The sequence below is a fragment of the Pan paniscus genome, chromosome 20 (genome assembly GCF_029289425.2).
Source record: "Pan paniscus chromosome 20, NHGRI_mPanPan1-v2.0_pri, whole genome shotgun sequence".
Classification (NCBI taxonomy): Eukaryota; Metazoa; Chordata; class Mammalia; order Primates; family Hominidae; genus Pan; species Pan paniscus.
The window spans coordinates 53,082,344-53,095,712 of record NC_073269.2 but is presented as its reverse complement, the minus strand read 5'-3'; the positions used below and the strand labels follow the sequence as shown (position 1 = coordinate 53,095,712).

Here is a 13,369-nt window from a genome sequence, read left to right as displayed (position 1 = left end):
CCTTCAATGAATGAGAAGTATTCCATCAGATGGATGGACCTACTGGTCTATTCACCTGGTGGTGGACATCTGGGTGGCTCCTAGTTTGGGGCTGTCATGAACAAAGCTGCTAGAAACAGCTGAGTACAAGTCTTAGTGTGAACGTATGTTTTCATTTTTCTTGGGCAAATACCTAGAAGTGGGATGGTAAGTGTATGTTTAGCTTTTTTTCCTTGCATGTAAGATAATGTGTCAGAACAAGGTTTGAAAGAGGCACTTCTCACACATGAGCATGAAAACCCAATGTGATATGATACATAGGTTTTTGTCTACAGTTCTTGTTTCCTAACTCCCACAGCCCTTGCTATAGTTTTTTGTTATAATGTTGGGTGTGTTAGGCCCCAAGGGCAGGTATCGGGAAACACAATCTCTCTCCTGTCCTCCTTTCACCTGCCACAAGGCAGGACTCTAATCTTCCCCCACCTTCCAACTGTGAGTCTTAAGACCCTCCCCTGCGAGGGTCCCACCCTATACCCTGGGGGAAGGAATGCTGATGTCATAAAGCTTCCATAAAACCCGAGAGGACAGGGTTCAGAGAGCTTCCAGATAACTGAACACTGGAGGTTCCTGGTGCCCAGGGAGGGCATGGAAGCTGCATGACCTTCCCCTGTACCTCGCCCTACCCACATCTCTTCATCTGTATCCCATGTAATATTCTTTATAATAAACCAGTAAATATAAGCAAGTGTTTCCCTAAGTTCTGTGAACTGCTCCAGAAATTAACTGAACCCAAAGAGGGGGTCATGGGAACCCCAACTTGAAGCCGGTCAGTCAGAAGTTCCAGAGGCCTGCACTTGCAACTGGTGTCTGGGGATGTGGAGAGCAGTCTTGGGGGCTGAGCCCCCAACCTGCAGGATCTGACACTATCTCTAGGTAGACGGTTTTGGAATTGAACCGGAGGACACCCAGCTGGTGTCTGGTGCCTGGTGTGTGGGGAAAGCACCCCACACATTTGGTCACATAAGTCTTCTGTGTTGGTGATTGTTGTGGTGGTGCGAGGCTAGAGGAAAAATGGGGTTGGAGTTTTTCCCTGTACACCCCATCATCACACTTATGAACTATAAAAGGATCTATTTAACTTTTTAATAAACTGCCAAAGAGTTTTCCAAAGTGACTCTGCCCTTTTATACTCCCTTCGGCAATGTGAGGATTTTAATTGCTCCATATCCTCACCAACACTGGGTCCTGTGTGTTATTTTATTCCCCAATAATTTTAAAATCCAATAACATTCCTTGTCTGAAGAATTATGCATTCATGTGATTATATCTATCTCCCCCACGCCCAGACACATGGGGGCTATCTGAGTTCAAAACAGTGCCTAGCATATAGTAGGTGCTTAATTAATATAAAGTCAATAAATACTCATTTAATGAACAAGATCTGCCATCCACCCCCACAAAAAAGATGGTAAGTGAATTAAGCTTAAAGCTATTAAAGAGTTATCTGGAAGTTTGTCTTCCTACAACCACGTGATCCTCTCTCTGGGATTTCCCCACTCAACCAGGGACAAGAGGTCAAAGTTGACCTGATTATGTGTCCATCAAGGAAGTGCCCCTGGAAGGCAAATAAAGAAGGCACCATTTACATTACAGTCTCCTAAGTGCAGGCAATGATACCCCAAGGTGGGGCTCTGCAGACCCTCCAGCAAAGAGCTTTTGAAAATAAATGTGAAGCTGGGCTTAGGAGCTCATGCCTGCAATCCCAGAGACTAGAGAGGCTGAGAAGGGAGGATCGCTTGAGGTCAGGAGTTAGAGACCAGCCTGGGCAACACAGCAAGACCCCATCTCAAACACACACACACACACAACAAAAACAAAAACAAAACAAAACAAAACAAAAAAACCAAGCCAGGCATGGTGGCATACTTCTGTAGTCCCAGCTACTTGGGAGGCTGAGGCGGGAGGATCGCTTGAACCCAGGAGTTCGAGGCTGCAGTGAGCTGTGATTGCACCACTGCACTGCAGCCTGGGTGACAGGGTAACCCCATTTCTGAAAAAAAGTAAAAAATAAGAAAAAGAAAACAAATGTGAACTTCAGCTAAATTACTATGACAGGTAGGTGCTGCCCCGAGAGGCAGAGCCTGGGTTCTGTCACCGGATTTTATGCAGGACTCCTCTCAAGGTTTTATATACAGGGAAGGGAATATCAATGCTGCCACCTTTTTTCCAGCCAGACTAACCCTGAACTTTACTGACACTGAGGTCCTCCCCACAGTGACAGAGGACTGAGATGTACCCTGACCCCTCCCAAAGGCTAGCTTCCTACCACACCCATGTTCTTAGAGCAAAACATCTCTTATGGGATCATATATGACGGAGTGCCCAGAGCCAGGCCTAGGCCATATCAACGCTCAAGAAACATGTATGGAACAGAAAGCGGGGTGAGGGAACGCGAGGGAAAACCACTTTGGGCATTATTACTTTCAACACCTGCCAGGCCTTCCTTGACTTCAGACAGCTTTTCATTCCAGAGGGACTAACTGAAAGTCAGCTGCACTAACAAAACTGTGTCCTGGCAGTTATTTATACAGAATAGTTTGAATACATCATAATTCAAGAGAGAAGATGGGTGCCTTCCGCCCCAGTAAAACTGCTTCTCCCTAGGCACAATTCCTCTTCTCGGCCCCTACAGCACTGGCTAGAGATGTGGAGGGTTGGTCATCTCAGTAAGCAAACCAATTAAGAAAGGACTGGGGCCAGGGAAATCATTTCCTCACTGTTGCCATGCCTCCTCTCACACTGCCAAAAGCAGAGGTTAAAAATCACAGAAACAGGGAACGAAGTCTGGCCTCACATATTATTCAAAGAAAGCATGCGTAGAGAATGCTATTTCTAGTTAAATAGCAAGTGAGGCTGAGGAGAGGCTGGGGACCCGGGGAACACACACAGCAGAGCCAAGGCAAGTGGGGCACTAGGATTCTGTCTCCAGAACGCTGAGACCGTCCCAGGTGGGCAGGTGTGACGACACTTGGAAGCTGCCTCAGGGGGTTCCTATGCTGTCAGATTTCTTGAATCCTAGGAAGGCTTGACTCAAATTTGGCCCTGAGACCCAGGATTTAAAACCTCAGTCTTGTGACCATCATGAGCTATCAAGAGTGTACTTTACCCTGAGAAATTATTCTCAGGAGGATTGTGAGCCAGCTCTAAAAGTAACCTCTTGCCCCATTCCAGAGAGGTACACTGAATTGAATAATTCTACTTCCTGCTGTGCATCAGAGAGCTCAGATGAGCTTGGCCAATGTTCTCTGTCATTAGGAGCCACACTGCTGCAGAAGGGAGCAGTGACTCCATTGCCTCAACCAATTTTCCACAAAGATGAAAACTGGAGGAAAAAAAGCATTCAAGCTAGAAATAGAAAGTTAGTCTGACTCTTAAGCTCCCCCTCAACCCCGCCTCCTTCCCACTCTCAGTGGCGGTCCCAGAGCAGCTGTGGCAGTGACATGCCCTCATCCAGCCTTTCCATGTAACCGGAGCTGAGAGAGTGAAAGTCGAATATCCTATTAGCACAGCAAGCACAGAGGGTGTCCGGGGCTGGGCTGGCCTAAAAGCATCTGCAGATCAATCTGAAAGCTGTTCTACTCTCTGGTCATTTCTTGACCATGTTCTGATTTTCAGAAGTATGAACAAGGGTAAATGAACTGGTCAGAAAGCTCAGGAAAGAAGACAGGTGCAAATCAGAACCAATTTCCCTCACAATGTAGGAGCTAACCTGAGAAGGGAAAATATCGGGGAGGAGTCTCAACACAGCGCCCTGCTTATAAACATCAGGAGCAGTAAATTGAGGTAAGAAAGTGATGATCCTTTTTCTTGTGATCTGTGTTTAGAAGGATTTGGCACTTTACTCACAAACTAAGGGGCTGGGAGATGCCAGTCACAGGAAACTGCCACGTGCCACCTCTGCAAACAAGGCTTCTCTTCCCACACTTCCAGAGACCCTCCTCTCATACCAGCTCTTGCATCCTCTCCTCACATCAAAAACCAAAATCCAATTGGCCTGGAGGTGGAATTCAGAAGTGACGCCCAAGATATCATGTTCTGCTAAAACAGACAATGAGCTGCAGAACAGCACAGAGATGATCTCATACTCAGACTTTTCAATGTTTTGGGGGACTAGCATTAGCAGGAAGCATAATCTGTACATTAATGAGATGACTTCTGGAGACTGGGATTATAAAGAATTTTTACTTTCTGTCCTACATATCTATAATGATTAATTTGTTTTACAGTGAGCAAGTATATTACTTTTTTTTTTTTTTTTTTTTTTGAGACAGGGTCTTACTCTGTCGCCCATGCTGGAGTGCAGTGGCATGATCTCAGCTTACTGTAACCTCAACCTTCTGGGCTCAAGCGATCCTCCTACCTCAGCCTCTGAGTAGCTGGGACTACAGGCATGGACCATCATGTATGGCTAATTTTTGTATTTTTGGTAGAGACAAGATTTTACCATGTTGCCAGGGTTGGTCTTAAACTAATGGGCTTGAATGCTACTCCTGCCTTGCTGTCTCAAAGTGCTGGGATTACAGGCATGAGCCATCATGCCTGGCCATCTATTACTTTTGTAATCAGATAAAAAATATTTTTAGAGTGATGGGATAGTTCAAGTCCCGATTTATCAATGGCTATGCCACCCTCCTCCCCACGGCAAGGTTTTGGTCTCGCTCATCTTCTCCACTCCCGCTGGCCATGCTCTGGCTGTGCAGACAGGTGAGTGGGCAGCATCAAAGGCCCTGCGGCATAAATTTCTTTCCTATCCTCATCTTAGCAGTGCAAACTCCCAAGCTCTGCCTTCACAAGTGATGATGCAATGTTTTATTTTCCAGGACAAGCCTTAAAGTGCCAAGGTACATGAAATGGACACAAAAACAGGGACACAAAGACTTCTGACTTTGGACTGCTTTGATCAGGCCTGGCAAACAAGTTTCATTGGGAATGTCATCTCTAATCAGCTAGGACCCCCTGCCTGGAATACTACATGGAAACTGTGTGGTCATATGGCCATTCCAACCATGAGCAAGAGAGAGAGATGGGGTGAGAGGGCAGGTGGCAGCACCAGCTTTCCCTAAGCAAAGTGCAAGCCCACTATCTGTCAGTCAAAGTTGGGGAAAACACTAGCCCACAATTCATTCAATTATTCAATACAACCCTATGGAGCCCGTAAGCCCAATTCATACGTGTGCCCTGTCCAGAAAGGGAGGCAGCAGTCCCGCGTCCACCACCTGCAGGGTGCTCAACCCCCTGCTCAGTCAGAGGCCACACTCGGTCCTGGAAGGCAGCCGAGGATGCTGAAGAGGTCCAAAGAGCACATTACATGAAGAGGACATTCTGCAAGACAACTGACTAGGCTTTTCAAAAAAGGTCATCATTGGCTGAGTGTGGTGGAGCATGCCTGTAGCACTCAGGAAGAAAAGGAGGAAGGATCACTTGAGCCTAGGAGTTAGAGGCTGCCGTGAGCTACGACTGCACCATTGTACTCCAGCCTCAGTGACAGAGTGAGACTGTGTCTCTTTAAAAAAAAAAAAAAATCACATTATTAAAACAAGCCAGAGGACTGTTCTGGACGGCAAGGGCTTAAAGAGGCAAAGCCAAGTGCAGTGTGACTATTGATTGAATCCTAGTACAAAAAGCTCAGCTATAACATATAGTTTTACGTCAAATGAATAAATTTTAAAATGAACTGTATGTAAAATGATACTACTGAATTAATGGTAATTTTTTCTTTTCCTTTTTTTTTTTTTTTTTTTTTGAGACAGGGTCTTGCTCGTTGCCCAGGCTGGATTGCAGTGGTGCGATCAGAGCTCAGTGCAGCCTTGGAACTCCTGGGCTCAAACAATCCTCCTGCCTCAGCCTCCCAAATAGCTGGGATCACAGGTGCACACCACTATGCCTGGCATGCATGCATGCTTTATTTATTTATTTATTTGGAGACAGAGTCTTACTTTGTCGCCCAGGCTGGAGTGCAGTGGTGCGATCTCGGCTCACTGCAACCTCCGCCTCGTGGGTTCAAGTAATTCTCCCACCTCAGCCTCCCGAATAGCTGGGATTACAGGCATGTACCACCAAGCCCAGCTAATTTTTGTATTTTTAGTAGAGATGGATGGGGTTTTGCCATGTTGGTCAGGCTGGTCTGGAACTCCTGACATCAAGTGATCACCCACCTCGGCCTCCCAAAGTGCTGGGATTACAGGTGTGAGCCACTGCACCCGGCCTCTTCTGCCTCATCTAAGAGGGCTATGTTAAAAAAATGTTGAAAGCTAGCTTACCTCATACTCTGAATTATGTGAAAATAAATATATGTGTATATGCAGAGAAATAAGACTACAAGAAACATCTCAAATCATTAACGGTGGTTTTCACTAAGTAGCAGATCACGAATCTTTGAGTTCCTCTTCACAGTTCTTGCCATTTGTCCAATTTCTACAATGAACTTGCTTTAATTTTATAAAAGGGAGAAAAAGTTTTCTTAGGAAATAAGGGTACACAAAGACATCCCTCCAATGCACACTAAGGTCACAGATACCAGGTTTAATTTTTCTTCTGAAATTCCATAAAAGTACAAACTAATGCCAACAAGGGGAAATATACGGTCATTTTTTTTCTTGAAGAAAGACGAAAATGGAATTAAGGTGTTCCAGATTGAAAACCACTCATTCAATCTATCTATCTTTTTTTTTTAAAGAGACAGGGTCTCTGGCTGGGTGCAGTGGCTCATGCTTATAATCCCAGCACTTTGGGAGGCCAAGGTGGGAGGATGGCTTAAGGCCAGGTGTTTGAGACCTGCCTGGGCAACATAGTGAGAGTTTGTCTCCACAAAAAATACAAAAATTAGCCAGACATGGTGGCACGTGGCTGTAGTCCCAGTTACTCAAGAGGCTTGAGGCCAGAAAGGTGAGGCTGCAAGTGAGCTATGACTGCACCACTGCACTCCAGACTGGGCAACAGAGCGAGACCCTGTCTCTTTCTCTCTCTCTTTTGTTTTTTAAGAGACAGGGTCTCGCTCTGTTGCCCAGGCTGGAGTGCAGTGGTATGATCACAGCTCACTTGCAGCCTTGAACCTTTGGCCTCAAGCAATTCTCCCACCTCGGCCTCCAGGGTAGCTGGGACCACAGATGCGTGCCACCATGCCTGGCTAATTTACAATAATCAATTAATGTATATGCTGTATCGGGCTCTAGGGAGACAAGGAGAACAGAGAATCCTGTTTTCAGGAAGGTGAAATGTGGCTGAGAAGAACTACCAGGGAGGTTAAATTCAAAGTGCTATTAGGAGTAGGAGTCTCTTGAAGAATAAGGATAAGTTCCACAGGCAAAAAGGAATGGGGGACAAATTTTAAACCACACAAGGGGAATGCCCTAAGGCAAAGAAATACTAAGAAATTCTGCTTGGTTCACATCCTTCTGATAAATCGCATTCTTGTAGAACAATTTTAAAATTAATACTTGAAGCAGCATAAAACAGAAAGAAAGGGGTGAAAGAAGGGAGTGGGAGAGGGAAAAAAAAGGAGGGTGGGAAGGAGGGCAGGGGACAACGGCATAGTAACAGTCTTGCTGTTCCTGAGTCCGGGAAGGAGGATTATGAGTGCGACCTGCATCTGGTAGGCAACAAAGAAGCAAGGATGGGTTTTCAGCAGATAAAATGTCATACCCATAGACTGGACTGAGAAGGTGGGTGATGGTGGGCAGCAGAGATGAAGTGGAGGGGACAGAGCAAAGGCATTGCTGCCCTGTGGTATCTGCCAGAAGTGCAAACCCAGAACCTGATCACGATGAAATATCCAAAAAACGAAAACAAAGCCAAGGCCGGGCACAGCGGCTCACGCCTGTAATGCCAGCACTTTGGGAGGTCGAGGCGTGTGGATAGCTTGAGCTCAGGAGTTTGAGACCAGCCTGGGCAACACAGAAACCCCATCTCTACCAAAAACACAAAAAATTAAAAAAAAAAAAAAAAGGGAAAACAAAGCTAAGCTGAGGAACACCCTACAAAATAACTGATTGGTGATTTTATTTTTTTGGTTTTTTGGTTTTTGAGACAGAGTCTAGCTCTGTCGCCAGGCTGGAGTGCAGTGGCGTGATCTCGGCTCATTCCAACCACTGCCTTCTGGGTTCAAACGATTCTCCTGCCTCAGCTTCCCGAGTAGCTGGGACTACAGGTGCGTGCCACCATGCCCAGCTAATTTTTTTTTTTTTGAGACACAGTTTCGCTCTTGTTGGCCAGGCTAGAGTGCAATGGTGCGATCTTGGCTCACCGCAACCTCCGCCTCCCAGGTTCAAGCGATTCTCCTGCTTCAGCCTCCCGACTAGCTAGGATTACAGGCATGCACCACCAAGCCTGGCTAATTTTGTATTTTTAGTAGAGACTGGGTTTCTCCATGTTGGTCAGGCTGGTATCGAATTCCTGATCTTCCGCCTCAGCCTCTCAAAGTACTGGAATTACAAGCGTGAGCCACCGCCCCGGCCTAATTTTTTGTATTTTTAGTAGAGACGGGGTTTCACCATGTTGGCCAGGATGGTCTCGATCTCTTGACCTCATGATCTGCCTGCCTCGGCCTCCCAAAGTGCTGGGACTACAGTCGTGAGCCACTGTGCTGGGCCAGATTTGACCACTAAATGTAACGTGTGGTCCAGGATAAGGTCCTGGACCAAAACAGTGTTTTGTCTGTTGCTATAAAGGAAGGTAGTGGGAAAACTGATGAAATGAGAATGTCTATAGATTAGATTACAGACAGATTAGTACTAGATCAATGTTGATTTCCTAATTTTGATAAATGCACAGTGGTTCTATAAGAGAATGTTTTTGGGAAATACCCACTGAAGTATTTAAAAGTAAAGGTGCAGGCCGGGCATGGTGGCTCACGCCTGTAATCCCAGCACTTTGGGAGGCCAAGGCGGGTGGATCGCTTGAGGTCAGGAGTTTGAGACGAGCCTGGCCAACATGGTGAAACTCCATCTCTACTAAAAATACAAAAAAAATTAGCCAGGTGTGGTGGTGCATGCCTGTAATCCTAGCTACTCAGGAGCCTGAGGTGGGAGGATTGCTTGAACCCAGGAGGCAGAGGTTGCAGTGAGTCTAGATCGTGCCACTGCACTCCAGCCTGGGTGACAGAGTGAGACTCCGTCTAAAAAAATTAAATAATAAATAAATAAATAAATAAATAAATAAATAAATAAATAAATGTAAAGGTGCATATCACACCTGCAACTTTCAAACATTTTATAGAGACAGATAAAGGAAGAAATTAATATAAAACGAGTGTCAAAAAGATGGACACTGAAGCCAGGCATGGTAGCTCACTCCTGTAATCCCAGGACTTTAGGAGGCCAAGGTAGGAGGATCATTTGAAGCTAGGATTGTGAGACTAGCCTGGGCAATAAGTGAGACCCCTGTGTCTACAGCAGGAAAAAAAAAAGATGGACAATGAGAAACCGCTTTGGGTACAGAATGGACTAAACAAAGCTATAGATCTGTAATGATTATGCCAAGTGCTTATTACTGAGATTCAAGCCTGGGGTGAATTATTTCTCTGGTTTCCACAGAAAACCTAGGAAATAAATACAAAGTCTTTGGTGGGCTCCAACTTAAAAACTATCTTCAGGCCAGGCGCGGTGGCTCATGCCTGTAATCCCAGCACTTTGGCAGGCTGAGGTGGGCGGATCACGAGGTCAGGAGTTTGAGACAGCCTGACCAATGTGGTGAAACCCTATCTCTATTAAAAATACAAAAATTAGCCGGGCATGGTGGTGTGCACCTGTAATCCCAGCTACTCAGGAGGCTGAGGCAGGAGAATCACTTGAACCTGGGAGGCAGAGGTTGCAGTGAGCCAAGATCATGCCACTGCACTCCAGCTTGGCAACAGAGAGAGACTCCATCTCAAAAAAAAAAAAAAATGCTATCTTTGGCTGGGCACCGTGACTCACACCTGTAATCCCAGCACTTTGGGAGGCCAAGGCGGGCAGATCACCTGAGGTCAGGAGTTCAAGAACAGCCTGGCCAACATGGCAAAAACCCGTCTCTACTAAAAATACAAAAATTAGTTGGGCGTCGTGGCGGGCGCCTGTAATCCCAGCTACTCAGAGGCTGAAGCAGGAGAATCGCTTGAACCTGGGAGGCGGAGGTTGCAGTGAGCTGAGATTGTGTCACTGCACTCCAGCCTGGGCAACAGAGTGAGACTCTATTTCAAAAAATAAAAATAAAAATAAAAATAAAATAATAAATAAAGCCATCTTCCCTGCTTTACAACATCCTAAGTAAATATGAACACTGTCACTCAGCTTCACACGATGCTGCTGAAATTATCAGCAGAGCCTAGTAGGCTGTCCACACCACACAATACTTAATACCACTGTAGATAATATCAGAGTTAGAAAGAACAGATTGGAAGGCTGTAATCCCTACCTTAGTTTCAAATTAGTTTAAGCCTGTGTTCCTGAGCCCAACTCCGAATGCTCAAGAACCCACCTTAGTGAAACTGGAAGGCCAAAGGGACACATGAGAGCTCAAATGAATAAAGCAAATGGTTTCAACACAAGTAAAACTTAATTATTTCAAGAACAATGCAAAAAAATTTCCCAAGACAGTCTACCTTTGTGATAGCATCAAGTTGTCAGAGGAGCGGCATAACCAGAAGATATCCCAAACATCCTAATCATTTTCTTACCTCAGAAAAAAATCCTATCAATACATGGGTCTCAGGCATCCGAACAATGCTGAGGGCTGTATTAATTTTACTAAACCAAAATGTATTATGTATCCACTATAGTACTGAGGACACAATGATAGCACAACCCTCAAGGAGTTCACAGATCTGCAGGGAACACAGGCGGGCAGGCAACTGACAGAGTGCTGATGCTCTGGTGGGTGAGGTAGCACAGAGAAAGCGCCCAAGCAGCCACAGCTGCCATCTTGAGCACAGAACAGCTCCTTCGTAGGCCAAGGCCTAATAAATGCCCAACGACAGCCTCAAAACTGCACACAAATGGAGAATCCACACATCTGACAGCTGTCGGGACTGCTCAGCTCCTTCTCCAAGAGCATCTCACAATCAACAACAACTGATTCCAGAATCTCCAGATGGCTTGACCCTCCAGTAAGCATCCTGTAGACAGTGAAAGTTATAAACTGCTATGAGGTAATACTCTTACCTGTGGCTTCAATGTACTCAATACATCTTTCAATAAAAATGGGGATCGGCTTCTCTGGAGTCACGACAGTTGTTAAGGGCACCCCAAAATAGTTACTCTCCCAGGTTGCCTTTGTGATGGATGGCCGGGGTTTGGGCTTTGGTTTCTGTCCAGGAAAGAGAAAGGGAAGCACAAAAACAAAGTGAGTATCAACATGTAACTTAAACATCAGTAAGGCTTCCAGAAGGGAAGCAGTGGTATAAAAACTGCTAGAAAGAATGTCAAGAAGTGGCTGGATGCGGTGACTCATGCCTGTATTCCCAGCACTTTGGGAGGCCGAGGCAGGTGGATCACCTCAGGTCAGGAGTTTGAGACCAGCTTGGCCAACATGGTGAAACCGTGTCTCTACTAAAAACACAAAAGTTAGCCAGGCGTAGTGGTGGGCGCCTGTAATCCCAGCTACTTGGGAGGCTGAGGCAGGAGAATTGCTTGAACCCAGGAGGTGGAGATTGAGGTGAGCCGAGATTGCGCCACTGTATTCCAGCCTGGATGACAGAGTAAGACTCAAAAAAAAAAAAAAAAAAAAGATTTCAAGAAGGATTAAAAAGATTCGCTTGGCTCATCTCACTACTTTTAATTTTCTATCTTCTGGCCTCTGAATACCACACAGGATGCCAGAAAGTCACACCTTGAGTATGAGACCACATTATTAGAACAAAGATGTTTATAAGAAGCAGTCCATGTTTATGTAATAAAATAACAATACGATGATTATCTACATCCTCTACCAGGGATGCACTGGAGTAAACAGGAAGTTTTCCAAACACCCTACAAGGATAATAGATGTTACATACTCAAAGATAGCTAAAATCTTTAAAAAAAATGAAATGGAAAACAGATTATTTCCTCTTTCTAGAAAAGAGAGCAGGCATTCTGCTAGGGCTGATAGACCCAAATGAGAATGTCCTTTGATACATTAGCTTGGGGTTAATTCTCAGTTGCATCCACATTAGGAAAAGGTAAAGTCGACTAATCAAACAAGACAAATAAAGTATTTTTTTTGTCTATTTTTCCCTAGTCACCTTCTTCAAGAAGTACTAGCAGCAGCAGTAGCAGCAGCAACAGCAACCACTTGAGAACTTACTATGCACAGACTAAGTTCCAAATATTATTATTATTATTATAATTTTCAGACAGGGTCTCCCTGTGTTGCTCAGGCTGGAGTACAGTGGCACAACCACAGCTCACTGCAGCCTGGACCTCCTGGGCTCAAGCGATCTTCCTACCTCAGCATCCCAAGGCTGGGACCACAGGCATGTAACCAGGCTAATTTTTAAATTTTCTGTAGAGATGAGGGTCTCACTATGTTGCCCAGCCTGCCAAATATTATTTCTTTTAAACCTGATGACACTCAATCTTACCAAGGAAAAAATCTCTCACATGCCTAAATGACACAACTACTAAGTGACTGCTTGGATTCAAATCCAGGAAGGTTTGTCTCCAAAGCCTATGCTCATTAACATGATTAATACTGAGATACTCTGCCTCAAAAGTATTCAATCTTTTTATTTTGAACCTTAAATGGAGAAAAAATTACTCTAAACAAATGATAAATTTCCTAAAGCCAAAGAAATACACTTGAAATTTTGGCCTTTTGTTAAAATATCTACTAAAAAAGAAAAGTAACCAAATAGGATCAAGGTAAATTAGACCCAGGTGTATCTCCAGCAATCCAGTTTCATTTTCCAGTTGATGAAACCAATTTAGAAAAGCAGATTTACTCAGAAATGTGCACAGCCCATCAACCTAAAGTATTTAGGGATTTTACATAAAATCCACGGAAGGAAACAACGAACCGCCAGGCCACAGGCCACCTATTCCCTCTCCTTCTCCTGCCCATCTTCGTTCCTACCAGTACCCCTTTATATAAGAAAAAAATCACTTCCTGTTTAGTCTGAGATTCGTTGAGAACTTCCTGTGCAAACAAATAGCAAGAAAAAAAAAGAACAGATCAGAATATAATGTACACAAGGAAAGAGCAAGATCATTCCATTTCTGGGCTGCTGGGTGAGATTACTTCAAATGACAAACCAAAGGCAATGAGAATCCAATCTTCATTCAGCCTGCTACCTGACTCAATATGGAGAATGCTATAATGTGAATGGATTCTGGGGTCTCAGGGAAGAACCATGCACTCCATAAAGCCTGTCCCCACT

General features: G+C 44.8%; 1 protein-coding gene across 1 annotated transcript in view; it reads right to left on the bottom strand.

The window, feature by feature from the left end:
• The window catches only part of ARHGAP35 (Rho GTPase activating protein 35), a 145,199-nt gene that overhangs the window by 56,270 nt on the left and 75,560 nt on the right, over positions 1 to 13,369 (bottom strand). Inside the window, exon 3 of the mRNA XM_034944866.3 lies at positions 11,175 to 11,319. Within this exon, the coding sequence (XP_034800757.3) occupies positions 11,175 to 11,319 (145 nt within the window). The remainder of the gene's footprint in view (positions 1 to 11,174; positions 11,320 to 13,369) is intronic.